General features: G+C 41.7%; 1 protein-coding gene across 1 annotated transcript in view; it reads left to right on the forward strand.

The window, feature by feature from the left end:
- Window positions 1-20,280, forward strand: part of TMEM168 (transmembrane protein 168) — a 41,786-nt gene extending 21,506 nt beyond the window's left edge. The window contains exons 4-5 of the mRNA XM_073619887.1: window positions 10,849-11,123; window positions 17,303-20,280. Of these exons, the coding sequence (XP_073475988.1) occupies window positions 10,849-11,123; window positions 17,303-17,850 (823 nt within the window). The 3' untranslated portion in view covers window positions 17,851-20,280. The remainder of the gene's footprint in view (window positions 1-10,848; window positions 11,124-17,302) is intronic.
- Window positions 20,281-22,342: the final 2,062 nt, after the last annotated feature.

The raw sequence follows: 22,342 nt of genomic DNA on the forward strand, positions 1-22,342 counted from the left end.
AGCGTAAAAGTGCAGCTCACACTTCACCATTTGCCTTGTTCCTGTTTTAAATAATTTTAGTGTTATGCTGCCTACCGATGCTGATAAGGAATTCCTGCAATTCAAGTTAAGACTGGTGTCCTAGGTGTGCCGTTTGTTACACACTGCCCCCCAAGGAGTGTTCTCCTAATTTTGAGTTCCACTATGTTTGGTTTGGGTAATCAGACACCTCGTGGTTTTACAGTATCGGGGTGTGGGGTGGGATGGGAGGGTTGTTTTGTTTTCCTTTTCTTTTGTCGTTATGGTTTACTTATTATTTGTTCACATGTCTGGTATTATATACAGATTTATTGCAACAGATGCTTTAATCCTGCCATTAAGCAGTTAAATGTGTTATCTATTGGTACATTCTTGAAGACCGGGATGCACGGTAGTCCCATTTGGCCTCCAGAGATATGGCCCCGATAAAAATGTTATCCTGGAATGTCAGGGGGCTTAACCAAAAGATTAAACGCTCCCTGGTCTTCAACTACCTTAACCACTTGCCGACCGGGCCATAGCCGAAAGACGTCTGCAGCGCGGTCGGCTAGTTCTGGGTGAACGTCCATGGACGTCCTCCCAGAATCCTGCTCTCGCGCGCCCCCTGGGGCACGCACCCGAGAACTTCCGTGACCGCCGGGTCCAGAGGACCCGGCGCATGACGGATCACGGTAAACGGCCACTGATCGCGGCCGTTTACCATGTGATCGCTCTGTCCGGCGTCATCTCATGACGCCGGTTGCTCCCTCCCCTCTCTGTACCGATCGGTACAGTGCGGGAGGAGAGGGGGAGGGATGGATGACAGCACCGCTGTGGGCTGCATGTGTAGTGCCCACAGCGGTGCTCAGTGACAATTGCAGTCACATCCATCCATCCCTCCATGCTCAGCCATCCCTGCAATATACTCTGCAATATGCCCTGCAATACTCTGCAATATGCCCTGCAATATACCCTGCACTACTCTGCAATATACCCTGCACTACTCTGCAATATACCCCGCACTACTCTGCAATATACCCCGCACTACTCTGCAATATACCCCGCACTACTCTGCAATATACCCCGCACTACTCTGCAATATACCCCGCACTACTCTGCAATATACCCCGCACTACTCTGCAATATACCCCGCACTACTCTGCAATATACCCCGCACTACTCTGCAATATACCCCGCACTACTCTGCAATATACCCCGCACTACTCTGCAATATACCCCGCACTACTCTGCAATATACCCGGCAATACTCTGCAATATACCCGGCAATACTCTGCAATATTCTGCAATATACTCTGCAATATACCCTGCAATACTCTGCAATATACCCTGCACTACTCTGCAATATACCCTGCACTACTCTGCAATATACTCTGCAATATACCCTGCACTACTCTGCAATACCCCGCAATTTTTAACCAGTTCACGCCCGCCGTCATATGACGTCCTTGACTTTGAGCAGGGATATCTGAATTATGCCTGCAGCTACAGGCATCATTCAGATATCAGCTTTTTCAGCCGGCAATTTCCTACACCATAAGAATGATCATAGCGGCTGTTCCACTGCTTGATCATTCTTATGGGAGGCGAGAGGGGACGCCCCCCCTTCCCGCCACCCTCTGGTGCTTCTACCGACTCACCGCTACGATCGAAGCCAGGATCGTTTTTTTTTTTTTTTCAGGCTTCCCAGCCTAGAGGTGAGATGTGAGGTCTTATTCACCCCATATCTCACTGTAAAGAGGACCTGTCATGCCATATTCCTATTACAAGGATGTTTACATTCCTTGTAATAGAAATAAAAGTGATCAAAAATTTTTTTTGGGGGGGTGAAGTGTCAAACTAAAATAAAGTAAAATGAACAATAAAAAAAAAAAAAAAATTTTTAAAGCGCCCCTGTCCGTGTGCTCGCATGCAGAAGCGAACCCATACGTAAGTCCCGCCCACATATGAAAACTGTGTTCAAACCACACATGTGAGGTATCACTGTGAACCTTAGAGCGAGAGCAATAATTTTGGCCCTAGACCTCCTCTGTAACTCAAAACATGTAACCAGTAAAAAATTTTAAAGCGTCACCTATAGAGATTTTTAAGTAGCGAAGTTTGGCACTATTCCACGAGCGTGTGCCATTTTGAAGGGTGACATGTTAGGTATCTATTTACTCGGCATAACTTCATCTTTCACATTAAGCAAAAACATTGGGCTAACTTTACTGTTTTGTTTTTTTTTAAAACACAAAACTGTTTTTTTCCCAAAAAAACGCGTTCGAAAAATTTCTGCACAAATACCGTGCAAGATGAAAAGTTGCAACAACCGCCATTGTATTCTCTAGGGTCTTTGCTAAAAAAATATATATATATAATGTTTTGGGGTTCTATGTAATTTTCTAGTAAATAAATGATTATTTTTACATGTAGGAGAGAAATGTCAGAATTGGCCTGGGTGCTCCAGAACGCCTGGAGGTGCTCCCTGCATGTTGGGTCTCTGTATGTGGCCATGCTGTGTAAACGTCTCACACATGTGGTATTGCCATACTCGGGAGTAATAGCAGAATGTGTTTTGGGGTGTAATTTGTTGTATGCATATGCTGTGTGTGAGAAATAACCTTCTAATATAACAATTTTGTGAAAAAAAAAAAAAAGAAAAAAAAATCTTGATTTTGCAAAGAATTGTGGGAAAAGATGACAATTTCAAAAAAACTCACCATGCATCTTTTCAAATACCTTGGAATGTCTTCTTTCCAAAAGGGGGTCATTTGGGGGATATTTGTACTTTTCTGGCATGTTAGGGTCTCAAGAAAAAGATAGGCCGTCAGTACTTCAGGTGTGATCAATTTTCAGATAATGGCACCATAGCTTTTGGACTCTCTAACATTCACAAAGACCAAATAATATACACAAAGTTGTACTTATTTTTACCAAAGATATGTAGCAGTATAAATGTTGGCTAAAATTTACAAAGAAAAATTACTAATTTGCTGAATTTTACAACAGAAACAAAGAAAAATTCATTTTTTTACCAAATTTTCAGTCCTTTTTTTTTTATAGCGCAAAAAATAAAAAACCCAACGGTGATTAAATACCACCAAAAGAAAGCTCTATTTGTGTGAAAAAAAGGGGACAAAACTGTCATATGGGTACAGTGTTGTATGACTGAGTAATTGTCATTCAAAATGTGAGAGCACTGAAAGCTGAAAATTGGTCTGGTTAGGAAGGGGGTTTAAGTGCCCAGTGGTCAAGTGGTTAATATGTTCCACATATCTGCATCCTCCAAGAGACTCATCTGGTAGGCGGGAAGATAATGGGTCTGAAGAGACCATGGGTAGGCCACCACTACCATGATACGCATACTAGCTATGCCAGGGGGGTCAGTGTGCTGGTGCACAAATCTCTTAACTTTGAGCCTCTAGACATTGTTACAGACCCGGAGGGTCGATATGTGTTGCTACATGCTAAAATAGATATGATAGAAATGGTACTGATGTGCCTATACTTGCTGCCTCCTGCTAACATTTCCCTACTACATAAATTGACTACCTTAGTTGCCCAATTCCATACGGATAATGTGATTCTAGCGGGGGACTTTAATATCCCCCGAATCCGTCCCTTGATAAACTGTCCCCTGACTCGGCGTCAGAGTCCGTTCTCTCCCGGTGGGCTGAGGTCTTTGGACTGGAGGATGTGTGGAGGTGGAAGCATCCGTTAGATCGCTTGTACACATGCCATTCTATGTCCCACAACACATTATCCCGTATAGATTTGCTCTATGCCAGTGCAACGTGCTGCCCAAAATCACAAATATTGAGATGCTCCCTCGGGGTATCTCGGATCCTTCCCCCATGTTATGTATGCTACACTCCAATACCCCCCAGGCAGATAGGATCTGGCGCTTATCCAGGTATTGGATTGAACACCCCACTATAGAAATAGAAATGGCTAAAGCTATTAAGGAGTATTGGGCAACAAACACTAACACCTCCATGGGTGGGATGGTCTGGGATGCTTTTAAGGCCTATGTAAGGGGTTGCTATCTTTCATCTATAGCCCGAGAAAGGAGGAATGATGGGATCACTTTGGAAGAAGCAGAAGCTAAGGCCTGAGACTTAGAATCCCAGTTCTCCCTTACCGCTAATCCTATAGTAGCCCAAGATATGAAGGTAGCTTATTGTAAATTGATGTTGCTTAGAGTGGCTAAGGCAAATAAAAGACAATTAGCTCAAACGCAGAAAATCTTTGAACAAGGGGAAAAAGCAGGCAGGCTACTGGCCTGGATCTCTAAAGAGCAATCCCCGACCTCAACCATTGCCAGTATACGCAAAAATGATGGTGCTTTGGTGACGGACCCTGTTGCTATAAATCTGTGCTTTGCCGACTTCTATAAGACGCTATACTCCTCCAGAGCGCAATACTCATCTGTGGAACTAACTGAGTTCCTGAATGAGGTGGAGCTCCCTTCCCTCACTGCTGAGGCAAGGGAAAAGTTACAGGCCCCAATCACAATAGAGGAGGTCCAACGTGCAGTGAGCTCCATGCAAACTGGGAAGACCCCCGGGATAGACGGACTCCCCCCTGAATTCTATAAAAGGTACATGGATGAGGTGGCCACCAAAATGCACGACGTGTTCTCAAAGACCTTGTCAGGTGATGATCTCCCACCGTCTATGGCGCAAGCCATTATAGTTGTGATCCCCAAGCCTGGAAAGGACCCTCAATTATGCTCTTCTTACCGACCCATTTCCCTTCTCAACTCAGATGCAAAAGTACTGACTAAAATTCTTGCCAGACGATTGATTGAAGTGATACTTTCCCTAATCCATGACGACCAATCTGGCTTCATGCCAGGTAAGGGGACTGATATCAATATTCGTAGGTTGTATACGGTCCTGACCTCTGGAGATGAAGAAGGAGAGGAAGAAGTAGTGGCCTCCCTCGACGCGGAGAAGGCCTTTGACTCCGTAGAGTGGGCCTATCTCTGGGGGGTCCTCCTCAAATTTGGGTTTGGCCCGGTCTTTGTCTCCTGGGTCCGAGCAATATACAAATCCCCGACAGCTAGAGTACGTACCGGTACAGTCCTCTCCCAGTCCTTTCCTTTAAAAAGGGGAACTAGGCAGGGGTGCCCTCTTTCACTGGGCCTCTTTGCACTGGCTATTGAACCCATGGCGCCTCTCCTTCGCTCCACGACTAAGATTAGAGGGATTTCCAGGGGATCATTGCAGGACAAGGTGTCATTAAACGCAGATGACACCTTGCTGTATTTAGAGACGACAGGGACTCACTACAGGAAGCTCTCGCTGTTATTAACAAGTTTGGACGCTTCTCCGGAATATGTGTAAACTGGGGGAAGTCGGTTTTATTCCCTCTACACTCTCGGGCTGGTCCCACGAGTGTGGATGGGCAGCTGCGTAGAGTCTCCCAATTTAGATATCTGGGAGTGGAGATACACCGAGACCTGAAGCAGTATATTCCTCAGAACCTCACTCCAGTAGTTAATCAGCTATCCCAAAAATGCACCACATGGAAATCCTTGCCCCTAACTCCAGTGGGCAGGGCTAATTTAGTAAAGATGTAAATTTTGCCTAAATTCACCTATCTTTTTCATCAGACCCCTGTGCCCATACCAAAAAGCTTCTTTAGTAAACTAGATGGATTTATTACCTCCTTTGTTTGGAATGGAAAGATCCCTAGAATAGCAAAAACGACACTTCAATTACCTTGTACATTAGGGGGACTGGCGTTACCTTGTCTCATAAAATACTACTGAGCTGCAGTCCTGGTGACTGTCAAGTGGTGGCTTTCGGAAGACCCAGCTAACCCCGCTTTTTCTTTAGAGGCGGCAATCCTGGGTTCCTATACGGAACTAAGAAATCTGATTCACAGGGGTCCCAGATCTAATCCAAAGATAACCCTTCCTATGAAGACAACGCTTAGAGTATGGGATGCCGTTGACAAACAGTTGGTTGGACCAGATGTGTGGTCCCCGACATCCCCCCTGTGGGGAAATCCTTGTCTCCCCCACTTTCGTACCATCCCTGATCCGGTGGCCTGGGCCAGATATGGGATAGTAGCATTAGGGGACATAATCTCTCAAGGACAATTGCTCTCTTTTGACATTCTCAAGAGAGAGCGTGGCCTACGGAATCATATGTTCTTTAGGTATCTCCAACTAAGACATGCCTTCCACTCTCAATTCCCCTCTCAGGTGGTCCTGGACATGTCGGTGATGGAAGTTGAGCTTAGGTCCCCTGATGCTGTAAAAACATTATCTACTTTATATAATATTCTAGCCACTCTTGACACATCTAGAATTTCTAAGCTATTTGACCTCTGGCAAAATGATATCCCGGAGTTAGCAAGTGATGATTTGGAAGAGGGCATCCAGCAATACTTACCTCTGGTGGTCTCGGCAAAGGACAGATTTATACAATTGAAATTTATTCACCGGGCATACTATTCCCCAGCACGCCTGATGAAAATTTATCCTGACCGTACGGCAGACTGTCCCAGGTGTGGGGCGGATGGGGCGGACTTCTTTCATATGATTTGGTCTTGCCCAGGGGTGGTCGCTTTCTGGAGGGATGTCCTAACTGACATCAACATGGTGGGGAAACTAACAGTCCCCTATAGCCCGATTCCTCTCCTGCTGGGTGTTTGTGACTTTCTGGAAATCCCCTGGGGGGGAAAAAGCTATTTATTTTTTACACCACATTCTACGCCAGGAAAGCGATACTATTGCAATGGAACCAGCCTGCTGCACCTACTAAATAACTATGGCAATCTTTAGTAAATGCGGCATTGCCATTTTATAAGTTAACATATCTGGGCAGAAACTGTCCCAAAAAGTTTGAAAAGATTTGGGCGGTCTGGGTAAAGGCAAAACATTTGACCATAGAGTGACTGGGGTGTGTAAATGAGGGGGACCCCCCCCCCCCCAGATGATTCTCCTTCTTCTTTCTTTTTTCTGTTTCCTACCGTCTGGCTTAACATTAATGTCAAGTCTCTCCTTTCACCTGAGAAGTAAGATTTGTGCCATGTAACTGATACACTTGCTGTGAATGGATAACTGCTTAAATATCAAATATGTAAACCTATTTTTCTGTTTTGTTTCTGTTTTATGAAAATCTGTAACTCGGTCATGTACTAATGCAAAATGTGGATCAATCTGTGAAGATAAGAAGAAAATGTTGGTAAACTGGTCCTATGGTATGGGAGACACATCAACAAATCACTGCTACCACAGAAAAATAGTGGCATTTTTTGTTGATTCTGCTCTCCTGGTGTAGCCCTAGCTGGCGGACTCTTTAATGCTAAGTCACAGAGCCTGGGCATTTATGACCACATTGCAATTTATCCTTCTGTCCCCTGCCACTGGATTGGACAGTGCAGGAGAGGGATGCAGAGGGAGTAGAATAGAGGATGCTAATTTGCTGCCTCAGCAGCCAGACTTTAGCCCCACCCATCAAAACTGGCAGGTACTCGAGGCGGAAGCGTAGCCAGGAAACTAAACTCTGGGGAATGAAGGGGAGATCCCAGGAGTTGGTGTGTCAGGGTGATTTGCCATCCAGGACTGGTAGCTGGCCTTTTGAGTAAGGAGAGTTTCTGGGGAGCTTAGAGAGGAGAGGCTGCTGTGCCGGTAGGGCCTCAGGAGAGGGAGCATCTTGAGAAGTTGTGCAGGCAAGTGGGGAAATTCATGTGAAGAAAGGGGACAGGCCCCTCTCCTGTAGTGCTGATTCAAGTAGAAGGCATTTCCACAAAGGCTCCCCTCAATTCCAGCTCAGAGAAAGTGTGGCTTCATGAAGAAGAGCTGAGACTTTGCCTGGAGAAGTGTCAGTTCTGTCAGTTATCTGTCAACTATCTGGGGCATGTACTCTCTGCTAAATGAAGACGTGGCTACCGACCCCAAGCAGTTGGCAGCCGTTGCCATTTGGCCAAAGCCCTGAAATGTCACAGAGCTGAGGTCCTTCCTGAAATTCTACTTCAGAAAATGTGTGGAGGGGTCTGCCAAGATTACCTGACCTCTCAACGAATTTCTGGGAAATGAAGGAGAGGAAGATGGCCACCAGACGCCACCTCCCAAGCTAAAGACCTTCAAGTGGCTGAAGTAGAGTTTAACTCGCACTCCTGTCCTTGCCTCTGCCGACCCTGCTTGGCCCTGTAAACTGCACGTAAATGCAAGCAGTGCTGGCGCAATCATGTGGCACTGTTTTTGGTTTGGACATTATGGCTATATGAAAGTAATATAATATCCTTTTTGGGCATGCCTCTATGTATGCCAGGAGGTTTATAATATTTCACTGCAGTGTTTGCCTAATAGTATGCCTGCGCAGGAGTTGATAATTCATTCCCTCTGTTATGTCACACTGCAAGTCAGTAGCCCAGTCAATTCCCAAATGTAATCTACAAAAGTTACTGTGATGGAGAAGTGGGAGGCACTGTGCGAGAGATGCATCTATTGCCTGCATTTACCATGGTGCGGAAAGACATACAGACCAGGAGCTCTCAGCAGGACAAGTCAACTCGTCCCTGACTGCAGAGCTTGCTGTCCTTGGTAGAGATGAGCTGGAGACCTCCCGAGTATAGTGCATATGCTACACTATACATAACCTGCATTATCTGGACCACACATCACACTGTACGCTACTTATTTTGGACCTCCCATACACCGTACACTGTGCTGTATATATCACATTCTATTTGTCCCCATTTGAAAGATGGCCCAACCCCTTTTTGTTCAGAAAAACCCTGACACTAGTACAGGCTGTGGAGGAAATCAGAAGGCAATATAAGCCTCACAAAAGTTGTGATGATCACACACTTAGCCTCACCCTACCCAGAGATTTTTCAGCTTGTGGGACTACAATATAACCACCAGCAAACTAAAAGTGATTATCACTGGGGCAGTTTACCTGAGCCAATAACCATTTACACACACTGTAGCCACCATCACAGCACTGTTCTCAACAGCCACTGTTGTCATTCTGCCTTTTTAAAGTGTGCATGTCTCTCTCGCTTCCATGCCTAGACAGTAGTGAAGCTGAACGAAGCTCTTCACAGAGGCAAAGTTCATGAATTACCAGTTGGAGCATTTAAAAATTTAGCTTAATTGTTTTTATATACCAATGACAGTGTAAAAAGAAAGATCAAGCCCTGCTCATACTCCACCCCTGTGGGAGGAACCTAATGTATGAACTGTTAACTGGGTAGGTTGACCAAGTTTTTTTTCCTCATACCTGGTTTCCATTTCCATTCCATGTAATCCCAGACAGACTCGATGATGTTAAGATCTGGATTCTGTGGGAGCCAAACCATCATTTCCAAGACTTCTTGTTCTTCTTTACACTGAAGATAATTCTTAATGACATTGGCTGAATGTTTGGGGGTCATTGTCCTGAAAGTGATGGTTAAGCTCTCACAGAGCCCTGATCTCAATATCAAGTCTCTGTGGGATTACATGAAGAGACAGAAGGTAGCCTACATCTACAAAAGATCTATAGTTAGTTCTCCAAGATGTTTTGGAACAACCTACCTGCCAAATTCCTTCAAAAACTGTGCAAGTGTACCTAGAAGAATTGATGCGGTTTTGAAGGCAAAGGGTGGTCACACCAAATATTGATTTGATTTGGATTTTTCTTCTGTTCATTTATTTCCATTTTGATAATTGATAAAAATAAATTATTAACACTTCTATTTCTGAAAACATTCTTAATTTACAGCATTTTTTCATACCTGCCTAAAGCTTTTGTACTGTATAATATATAAAAGTTCAGTTTTGTTAAATATATATACATATTCTCTTCCCTTTTGAAATCTTCGTTTTTGTTTTGTTTTTTTTGTGCGACACCTAAAAGACCTGCCTTTAGAACCCACCCACTTTAGTGTTAGGGATGTATGTGCAAGTTTGTGGCTTGCGACTTGGAATTTTTAGACAAAACCTAAAGAGACAGTTTTTAATTTGTATCTTGCGATACAAACGAGCCTATATTATATATTTTTTCTGTAGTTTGCCAAGAATGTAGACTTACAGCTGTTATCAATAATTTTCTACTGTTTAAGACAGACAATGCCTTTATTTTAAGAAAAAAAAAAAGATATTACAAAACCGATATAAATAAACGGATTTAAACGTGAAAAATACCTTGGTAGAGTCCACCTGATCTTTTGGTTCTTGCCCCTTTTTTTAAAACTCAGCACCATGCAATTTCCTGCAACCGAAATGGCACTGCATTTTCAGATGCGCGGGGGTGCCAGTAAGAGTGAATGGTTTGTCAAAAGTGTCACCACCTCTGGCTGCCCAACTTGGACATGGGATCTAAATCACTGTTTCTGTTCCCAACTTGAAAATTCTGGAGGAAAAGAGGGTGGTGCGGTGTTCAGTACAGTTTGTGGTTTGTCAGACTGTCACAGAACTTATAACTCTTTCCCATTTAATCCATACCAAACTTTGGCTGTGATTTAATTTTCTGTGTCTTTTATATGCAGCTAAGCTCAATGTTATGCAAATATGATAACATTTTTGTTTCTAACCTTGTTGCTAACTTTTGTTATGTTTACCACAAATCCAAACTCTCAAATGCATAAACTGTAAGGCTACATTCACACTGGTTATTTAGGCCGTTGCAAATTGTAGCGGCAGGAATCTTCAGCCTCATTCTCTATAATGATACATCACCCGTGAAGAACCCAAATATCACAGAAGTTGTTCAGATATTGACTAAAAATCATCTCATGTATTCAGCACTAGAGCATTGTGACAAATATATTGTTTTTGTATGTTTTGGTGTAGTGTTCCCTACAAAAGAGCCTGTTTTCTCAAAAGATTTTATTTTCTTGCTTTATTAGCCCAAATGGACAGCCCATGTTGCTTCCACCAGAACATGTACAGGAACTAAACCTGCGTTCCACGGCAATGCTAAATGATATCCAGAGATTCTTTGCTTCCCACATGATAGAAACCTATGGCTGTGACTACTCTACAAGTGGTCTTACTTTTGACACCCTGCAAACAAAACTCAAGTCTTTTCTGGAACTGAGAACATCCGATGGACCCAGGCATGATACTTACATACTGTACTACAGTGGACACACTCACAGTACTGGAGAATGGGCTTTAGCAGGTAGGTGCCGATCTGAAGTGAGTGCAGTAAAAGATATGGAATGCAATATATTGTGGTTACAGAATTTTGTCATTTCCACATTTTATTTTAAGACTTTGTGAGTCCCCTGTTAATCTGTGGATTATTTGCAGATAGATTTTCTACTTTTATATAGCCATTACACATTGATGGCAAAGCTGGAGGTTATTTTGCTAATATAGCTGTGCACAGTTTATCAGTCAGTAATGTGTGTGACAGATGGAACAGAATGCCATTAGCGTCTCTCTCTTTTTTTTTTTTTTTTATATAAATCTGGACACAATTGGACCTCTGCAGTGAAATGAATTGGACTAATCATGTTTTAAAATATTAAAGCACTCCTGAAATGTACAAATGCCAGGACATACGCAGTAGATGTTTGACAGGGTAAATATGCATGCAAGTATGTGTGCTTTATGCATATTATTCTTTCTGTCAGGCAAATTAACAAAAAAAAATAAAAAGAAAACAAGAAATAATTCCATTATGGACAACACATAATACAACATAAATCATTTTTAGACTCCATTCATCCATTTTTGGTATTCAGGTAGTAGCACACTTGTTTGACTTAGAAATACAGTGGGGACGGAAAGTATTCAGACCCTCTTAATTTTTTCACTCTTTGTTATATTGCAGCCATTTGCTAAAATCATTTAAGTTCATTTTTTTCCTCATTAATGTACACACAGCACCCTATATTAACAGAAAAACACAGAATTGTTGACATATTTGCAGATTTATCAAAAAAGAAAAACTGAAATATCACATGGTCCTAAGTATTCAGACCCTTTGCTGTGACACTCATATATTTAACTCAGGTGCTGTCCATTTCTTCTGATCATCCTTGAGATGGTTCTAGACCTTCATTTGAGTCCAGCTGTGTTTTATTATACTGATTGGACTTGATTAGGAAAGCCACACACCTGTCTATATAAGACCTTACAGCTCACAGTGCATGTCAGAGCAAATGAGAATCATGAGGTCAAAGGAACTGCCTGAAGAGCTCAGAGACAGAATTGTGGCAAGGCACAGATCTGGTAAAGGTTACAAAAAAATTTCTGCTTCACTTAAGGTTCCTAAGAGCACAGTGGCCTCCATAATCCTTAAATGGAGGACGTTTGGGATGACTAGAACCCTTCGCAGAGCTGGCCGTCCGGCCAAACTGAGCTATCGGGTGGAGAAGAGCCTTGGTGAGAGAGGTAAAGAAGAACCCAAAGATCACTGTGGCTGAGCTCCAGAGATGCAGTCGGGAGATGGGAGAAAGTTGTAGAAAGTCAACCATCACTGCAGCCCTCCACCAGTCGGGGCTCTATGGCAGAGTGGCCCGACGGAAGCCTCTCCTCAGTGCAAGACACATGAAAGCCCGCATGGAGTTTGCTAAAAAAAAAAACACCCGAAGGACTCCAAGATTGTGAGAAATAAGATTCTCTGGTCTGATGAGACCAAGAACTTTTTGGCCTTAATTCTAAGCGGTATGTGTGGAGAAAACCAGGCACTGCTCATCACCTGTCCAATACAGTCACAACAATGAAGCATGGTGGTGGCAGCATCATGCTGTGGGGGTGTTTTTCAGCTACAGGGACAGGACGACTGGTTGCAATCGAGGGAAAGATGAATGCAGCCAAGTACAGGGATATCCCAGACGAAAACCTTCTGCAGAGTGCTCAGGACCTCAGACTGGGCCGAAGGTTTACCTTCCTACAAGACAATGACCCTAAGCACACAGCTAAAATAACGAAGGAGTGGCTTCACAACAACTCCGTGACTGTTCTTGAATGGCCCAGCCAGAGCTCTGACTTAAGCCCAATCGAGCATCTCTGGAGAGACCTAAAAATGGCTGTCCACCAACGTTTACCATCCAACCTGAGGATCTGCAAGGAGGAATGGCAGAGGATCCCCAAATCCAGGTGTGAAAAACTTGTTGCATCTTTCCCAAAAAGACTCATGGCTGTATTAGATCAAAAGGGTGCTTCTACTAAATACTGAGCAAAGGGTCTGAATACTTAGGACCATGTGATATTTCAGTTTTTCTTTTTTAATAAATCTGCAAAAATGTCAACAATTCTGTGTTTTTCGGTCAATATGGGGTGCTGTGTGTACATTAATGAGGAAAAAAAATGAACTTAAATGATTTTAGCAAATGGCTGCAATATAACAAAGAGTGAAAAATTTAAGGGGGTCTGAATACTTTCCTTCCCCACTGTAACTGACACATTGTGTGCGCAATTAGGCAAGTAGTAATTTTGAGGATTAATTGCATTAGTGAACAACTACAGTGCTCCCGGTCAATCCAAATTGTTAATAAACCTCAAACCTGAATATTTAGGAAAGTAAAAGTGAGGTTTTGGCTTTCTTAGGAGAATGTGTGTGCAATTATTGGGCAACTATTAGTGTGCAGAATTATTGTGCAATTAAATGAAAAATCAAACATTTTCCCATCTCACTTGTTTATTTTCATCTGTTAAAGTGAGAATAATAAACAGTCAACTCAAAATTTACAAATAAAAATGTATGACATTTAAAAAATAAAATAAAAATCAGTGACCAATATAGCCACCCTTCTTTTCATTAACAGTTATAAGCCCTTCCATTCATGGAGTCTGTCAGTTTCTTGATCTGTAGATGATTAACGTTTTTGCAGCAGCGACCACAAGATCCTAGACAATGTTCAGAGAGGTGTACTGTTTTCCTTCACCGTAAATCTCCTATTTAGGAAGGGCCCACAAGTTCTAAATAGGGTTTAGGTCAGGTAAGGAAGGGGACCATGTCGTTATTCTTTCATCTTTAAGGCCTTTACTGGCTATCCATGCTGTGGAGTACTTTGATGCATGTGATGGAGCATTGTTCTGCATAGATATCATGGTTTTCTTGAAAGATGCCGACTTTTTTTTGTACCACTACTTGAAGAAAGTGTCTTCTAAAGACTGGCAGTAGGTTTGGGAGTTGATGTTGAGTCCACCTTCAACCTGAAAAGGTCAAACTAGCTCATCTTTAATAATACCAGCCCATACCAGTACCACCCCTCCACCTTGCTGGCATCTGAGTCAAAGTAGAGCTGTGTGCTCGTTACTGATCCAGCCACAGTCTCATCCATCAAAAGTACCTCTCATCACATCAGTCCAAAAAAACCTTTGAAACATCTGTCTTCAGATATATCTTGGCCCAATCTTGACATTTCAGCTAATGTGTCTTGTTCGGTGGTTGGGTTTCAGCCCTCCTTACCTTGGCCATGCCTTGTACTTCTGGACAATCCTGGTAGGTTGCAGTCCTGGAATATGACAGCACTGGAGAATAATGGGTTCCCGGTAGCTTCACGTTTGATTCTTCTCAAATCTTTGGTAGTTAATGTGCGTCTCTTTTCTCAACAAATTTCTTGCGACCCTGTTTACTGTTTGCAACAAAACGTTTGATGGTTCTGTGATCCCACCCCAATATCCTGACTTTCTAGAGTGCTGCATCCCTCTGAAAGACTTTTTACAATTTTTTACTTTTCAGTTAAATCTCTCTTTTTGCCCATTTTGCAAAAAGAAGCTGCCTAATAATTATGCACACCTTGATATTGGGTGTTAATCTCCTTAGGCCACACCTTCCCTCATTACACATCACCTGATATGGTTAAATCCAAAAAACATTCACGTTTATACAGCTTGGAGTTGGACAATATGCACAAAAACGATGATTTGGTCAAAATACTCACTTGCCTAATAATTGTGCACACAGTGTAGAACCCAACCACATGTGCTAAAGTTCTGAGACGTCTCTGTTGGTGGAAGTAATTGTATATATTGAGGTCATTTATCAAAACTGGAGCAGACAGAATCTGGAGCAGTTGTGCATGACAACCATTTAGCTTTGAGCTTCAGCTTGTTTAGTTAAGCTTTGAAAATGATAGAAGCCGATTGGTTGGCATGCAAAGTTGCTCCAGATTCTGTCTGCTTGAGGGCCAGTTCACACCAGAAATGTATGCTTTCCCGTGCCGTGTGATTTGGCAGCCCATTCATTTGAATGTGCTGCAAATCGCACTGGACCTCACAGAAAGTAGCGCATGCACTGCTTTTGAAAGATGCTCTGCACCAAATCGCATGCTACTATGGTACTATGCGATCTGGTGCCTGTATATGCCCTGGAAGAGCAATGCGTTTTGAACATGGTGGGCTAAATGCACATAGAACGTGCCTTTTCTGCACTGCGTTCTTGTGTAAACCAGCCCTCAGTTTTGATAAATTACTTCCAGCAGCAGGGATGTCTCAGAATCACACTTGAAATATTTAGCACATGTAATTCTATCAATTATTTCTAATATCTGGGATCTTTGAATACCAGAAAGGGATGGAGAAGCCATATGAATGGTGTCTAAAAATTATATATGTAAAGCACCTATACTTGCATGGATAATTTACCCTCCTTTTTATTCTTTTCAGCCTAGAAAGGCAAAGAGCTGCAACCCATAGTAAATAGTAGTTTACTAACTTTTTACCAATCTGTTTTCAGTAAATTACAATTTTAATAGTTGCTGATTTTAGTTTTTGTTACATTAAATAAACCTATATATGTGGATGAATTGAAGATTGTTGTATTTATGTAAATTAGTAATATGCCTGTACATATCACGTTTTTATTTTGTAATTGCTGGATTTCTGAGTGTTTTCAAATTGATAGTTAATGTTCTTTGCAATCCATCCTTAACGACTGCAGATGCTTTGTAGAAAAGTACACTGCTGTCCAAAAAGATAACTCTTGTGTGAACTTCAATTCCCTCCTGTACCAATTCTTTAAAACAGCTGTGTTAAAAAATAGACTATGAACCCATGCACATCTCACTGCATATCCTGAAATAGCATAAATGTACAATGTTTATATTAGAACAGTTTTTTTTTTTTCAATATAATTTTAGCAAAGTTTGTTCAGGTTACACTGAACTACAAATGTAATATTTTGTGGGGTGCTGAAATTTTTGGTTAAAGCAGTAGTAAACCACAGCATGTAAAGAAAAAAAAATCCCCTGCAAGGCAGTGGCATAATGTGCTCGTATGCATCGCATACGAGCACATTATGAAATACTTACCGTATATACTCGAGTATAGGTCGTTCCGAATATAAGCCGAGGCCCCTAATTTACCACAAAAAACTGGGAAAAACTTATTGACCCGAGTATAAGCTGAGGGTGAGAAATGCAGCAGCTACTGTAAGTGGAAAAGAGGGTCAACAATGCCCATCTGCAGCTGCATGCCTCCCTGTGTCCTGTGCATGTGTCTCTGTGTCCTATGCAGCCTACCTGTGCATGTGTCCTGTGCAGCCTACCTGTGTCCTGTGCATGTGTCCTGTGCAGCCTACCTGTGCATGTGTCCTGTGCAGCCTACCTGTGTCCTTTGCATGTGTCCTGTGCAGCCTACCTGTGTCCTGTGCATGTGTCCTGTGCCGCCTACCTGTGTCCAGTGCATGCCTCCGTGTGCTGATCTGCATCCTCCGTGTGCCGTTCTGCATCCAGCGATCAGCTTGTCATAATAACATTCGGCAGCCATTCCACTGTTCTAAAGCCGCGCCTCCTCCTCATCTGTGATAGGCAGAACAGTGGATTGGCCGCCGTCTGCATGACACGCTGATCATGTAGGCAGACGGCGATGACTCGAGTAAAAGTCAAGGGAGGCACTTTCAGCCTAAAAAAAAAGGGCTGAAAATCTTGACTTATACTCGAGTATATACGGTACCTTAGAACGAAGCCCTCAAGCGGCGCGCTGACAGGGCTTCCACCTTCACCCGGTCCTTCTTCTAGGTTTGTGAGCTCCGGATGTGTGAGTGGGCGGGACCGCAATGACATTACTCCCACACATGAGCGCTGTAGTCTTCGGCACAGAGCTCTGAAGATCCAGCACCTTCAGAGGGCATGCGACGGTGACGTCACCAGATGCATGCAGTGTGAATATCTCCTAAACACCGCAAGTTTAGGAGATATTCACTGTACCTACTTACCTACCCTTATTTGGACTTAACTGTAGGTACAATTTAAAAAAAAGAGTTTACTACCGCTTTAAGGCAGTCTACAGCAACCATAAATATTTTTCTCAGCTGTGTTATGTTTTTTTTTAAAGATAGAGAAGTGGATAATTAATTAGATTGTACTGAACAATTAATTATTTCCTTTTTTTTCTGTTACACAGGTGGTGAAACATTGCGATTTGAGACAATCCTTGAATGGTGGCGGGAGAAGAACAGTACATATTGCTCCCGACTTATCATTGTGTTGGATACGGAGAGCTCACCTCCTTGGGTTAAGGAAGTTCGAAAAGTTAATGATCAGTATATTGCCATTCAAGGAGCAGAGATGGCAAAGATTGTAGATATTGAGGAAGCTGACCCTCCACAGATTGGGGATTTCACTACCGAGTGGGTGGAGTATAATTGTAACCCTGACCACAATATAAGCTGGTCTGAGAAAGGACGCACTGTTAAGGCAGCATATGGGGTGTCAAAGCACTGGAGTGACTACACCTTGCATTTGCCGACAGGGAATGATGTGACAAAGCACTGGATGATTTATTTCCCTCGCATCACCTACCCCCTAGTCCACCTTGCTAACTGGTGTGGAGCCCTCAATATTTTTTGGCCTTGTAAAGTTTGCTACAAGTGTCTGAAAAGATTGAAAATGAATTGGTTTCTTCCAGCTGTGCTGGACACAGGCCAAGGATTTAAACTGGTTAAATCCTAACTACTGTTCTAAAAAATGGTACATTTTATTTTATGTATGTACAGTATATGTATTTATCTATCTCAGTGGAAAGTGAGACAGATAAAGACATCGATATATAAAGACATTTATATATATATTTTCCCTTCCTATTTAAAAAGAAACCATGATTTTTCAGCAATGCACTGCTTTGTTACATTTGTCTGTACAGCTACATATACAGTTTTTCCATTTGTATACATTTGTAAGTCACATTTTCTTACTGAGTCTTCTAAGTCTTTTACGATTGTGATGGTCCATACTACAAATTGGATGTTTCGATTTGGGTTTTTGTAACATCAAATGGTGTAATGTACTAAAGGTATTCAAATGCAGTATGAAATAATTTATACAGAAAGACAAACCTATCCGATCATATGTTCCCATATTTAGGTAAATATAGAGCAATTAAAGGACGTATTGTGGTGTATTTTAGTAGCACTTGTAGCACGTTTTCCTTGTTAAAAAATATAATTGTATATAAAATATTTATCTGAAAGGATGCACACTATAATTTATCATCTGACATTGTCAAATATATTTATGAATGTTTCTTATAGCATTTTACATAGAGACATTAAAATATATGGGTGCTCTACAATTTGTCTATCCTATGACGAAAGGCAGCTGAGCATAAGGATTTCTGTCTACTATGTAAAACGTGGCATCTATATAACAAAGGAAAATGTCAGATTGGTTAACGTCAAAAAAAAAAAAAAAAAAAAAAAAAAAGCTCAGGCATACATCACTTACTGATTTTAGTTATAAAGTGACTCCAACACAGTTCACATTTAAAACATTTATACCCATTTGCCTCCAAGGTCGATAAAACAACAGAATTCCTATGTCCCTTGCCTTACAGATTTCTCTCTCTTTGGTTAAAAGATTTTGAGCAAACGTGTTGCCTTTTTCAAATGTATCAATAAAGCTTGGTGAACCAGTAGCATATTTTAGTCATGTAGCGTTTTGCTTTTCTTTACTAGAGAATGTTTTTATTATTCAAAGCTGGAGCGCAAGTAGTACAATGTTTAACTACGGGAGCACTTTATTAGAATGGGTAAACTTTTATCCCAGATAAAGAAGCATTAATTATCTCCAGCTTATGCATCAGTGGTGGCTATATATTGCCATTTTGTAGATCATGTAAAGTTGGCATTCATTGTCCACAGTGGCGCTTCCAGTATTTTGCGTATTTATCCTACAAAATCGGAAGAAGTGGGAACAGTCATAGAGAAAGAATGGAACAAGACAAGCACTAGAGAGATAGCCATCTAGCTGGCTGTTCCCTATCCTTATCTTGCCACATACACTGGTCAAAAGTATAACAAATCTGCACTTGAAGTGCTAAGGTGATGTTGGTTTCAGACAATGGAGATTTGACTTTTTAGCATGATCTGCAGTATCACATTATAGATCACTGTCAGTGGTGCAGGGGGCCAGGGGGCTATTGCTTAATTTTCCAGCCATGGAAGCCAAGCACAGCCAGCCAACATTTTTAGAAGGGCAGCCCCCATACATCTCTCATGGACAGGTATACTTTATTTGAAAGCTGTCACCAGCTTTAGTTGAAAATCATGCTGGACCATCTAATTGGGTTTTTATAGCTTTTAGGGAATGTCGAACCGTAAATCTTAAAAAAAACACCTGTAGATGACCAACCATTAGTATGTGAGGGTGTTTACAATGTTTTGTCAAGCTCAAACAACTTCTGTGTATATTAAACATTCTTAGTCAATAGTGACATGTTCCCCTGTTCATGAAATGCACAAATGCCTTTTGTATGATATTTCAAAAAGTATTTCAAGAATTTTCACTGGAGGAAATTCAAGTAACAAATTGCACTTTTATAAGTTTCTGCACCAACTACACCCATGCTATTTAGTTTACATAGAGAAAATATTTGGAACGCTTTAGTTTTGTATAACTTTGTGGTTTTGCCAAAAATATTCTGTGTAGTTCTGTCAGTGTGTTATTTCAAGTTCATTTGCACTTATGACAAAAAATAAAAATGACTGTCATCCCTTATTGTGCAGATACCAACTAGGAATGTAAACATAAAGTGCACCAGTAAAACCTCAGGGATTTCAGGAAATATGCAAACGTTCATTTTATTCATGACTTAAATATGTTTGTATTAAATCTATGCAATATGTTAATGTTATGTAAATACTCCATTGTTTTTTTCTTTCTCTACCAATACATAGCCTAAATGCCTCCTTCTCTCCAATGTACATAACACATTGGCGGCTGCTTGTTACTTATATATATATTTGTTTGTTTTTTTTTTTTTTTTTTACATATAAAGCATTTATGTCGGTTATGGTTTGCTTTACAATCTTCTGTTTTATGTGATATAGGAATGAAAATTATTTGTGTAAATGTAAATAAATATATTTTATGATTTTTTTTCCATTCACTTTGTTTGCATCCTATTTCGATCAAAGCCTATGTTTTTATAATATACAAATACATAAATAATTACAAAATAAGATCAAGGGACATTACTTATCTTCAGTGTGTTGTGTCTCTTGTGCTGCTGTCTCCATGTGTACTTGCTCTTCCTATATCCCATTCACCCCCACCACTGTAATCTTCAGGTTCGATGGGTTTAATACAACTAAAGGAGCTGTCACAGGCACTAATCAAGAGTGCCCAACTATGCCCGCTCTTTCCATTCAGCTCCTCCATTCACAGAAGCCATACTAAGGCTCTGTTCACACACGTATATGTGAAATTGTATGCGTTTGAAATCACATCTGATTCACATGACATGTGAACCAAACAGGTTTTCTATAGATCCGGTTCACATATATGGTGTGCACCAGCAGTGCAAATTTTAAAGAGTCCTGTGGGTTTTCTGAGCATTGCGGTGCAATTCAGATACGAATTCCAGGCTCATTGCCTTCTTTGGGAACGCATCTGCATTGTACATCTCATCAGTTTTGAACATGAATTAAATGAGAAAAAAAAACAGCGTGAGGGCCCCTCAATACATACCAGGCCCTTTCGGGTCTGGTATGGATTTTAGGGGAATCCCATGGCAAAAAAAATGGCGTGGGGTCCCCCCCAAATCCATACCAAACCCTTACCTGAGCCTGATAAGCTAGATAAGGATGGGAGATGTGCAACCCCCCCCCCCCCCCAGACCATACCAGGCCACATGCCCTCAACATAATAAATTTTCCTTTTTTTAAATTTGGCGTGGGGGCCTGTTATTGATTAGGGGGGAACCCTACAACCCATTTTTCAATTTTTTTTTATTGCTGGCAATGTTTATTTTTGTTTTTTGATCCGTTGTTAACAGCGTGGTGGCTGGCTTCCCGGCCCACTCCTTAACCAGCTATTGTTAACCACTTCCCATCCCATGTATAGACATATGGCCGCAAGGTGGCTCTCTCATCCTGGGCGGCCGTCATATGACGTCCTTGGCTTCCCGGCCGTCTAGGGGGCTCGTGCACCCGCCCCGTAACTCGGGAGCCGATACGCGCGCACCCGCGATTGCTTGTCACAGAGCAGGGACGTGGATCTGTAAACACACAGATCCACGTCCTGTCAGGGGAGAGGAGACAGATCGTGTGTCCCTTGTATATAGGGACACCGATCGGTCACCTCCCCTCACAGTTAGAATCACTTCCTAGGTAACACATTTAACCCCTTGATCGCCCCCTAGTGTTAACCCCTTCACTACCAGTGACATTTATACAGCAATCAGTGCATTTTTATAGCACTGATCGGTGTATAATTGTCAATGGTCCCAAAAATGTGTCAAAAGTGTCCAATTTGTCCGCCACAATATCGCAGTCCCGATAAAAGTCGCAGACCACCGCCATTACTAGTAAAATAATAAAAATGCCATAAATCTATCCCCTATTTTGTAGACATAACTTTTGCACAAACCAATCAATATATGCTTATTACGATTTTTTTTTTTTACCAAAAATATGTAGAAGGATACACATCAGCCTAAACTGAGGAAGAAATTTGTTTTTGTTTTGTTTTTTAAATTGGGATATTTATTATAGCAAAAAGTAAAAAAAAAATCTGTTTTTTTTTCAAAATAGTCGCTCTTTTTTTGTTTATAGCACAAAAAATAAAGATATACCATCAAAAGAAAGCTCTATTTGTGGGGGGAAAAAATGATAAAAATTTCATATGGGTATAGTGTTGCATGACCTGCAATTGTCATTCAAAATGTTACAGCGCTGAAAGCTGAAAATTGGTCTGGGCAGGAAGGGGATGTAAATGCCCTGTATTGAAGTGGTTAAAGACCCCAGTGGCCGCCGGCTCCAAATATTTGCATCTGATCCATAGCTAAAGCACAGCTTAATGGCTGAACAGCTGCTTTGTAAATTTGCTGTGAAAGTAGAGGGGAATTTCGCACTACACTGCATGAACCTAGCCTAAAGCTTCTTTTAATGGAGGTGGCTGACCTTTCGATCACCTGCCTATACATTCATAAACTCTGTAGCATCAA

The sequence above is a fragment of the Aquarana catesbeiana genome, linkage group LG03, assembly GCF_042186555.1.
Source record: "Aquarana catesbeiana isolate 2022-GZ linkage group LG03, ASM4218655v1, whole genome shotgun sequence".
Classification (NCBI taxonomy): Eukaryota; Metazoa; Chordata; class Amphibia; order Anura; family Ranidae; genus Aquarana; species Aquarana catesbeiana.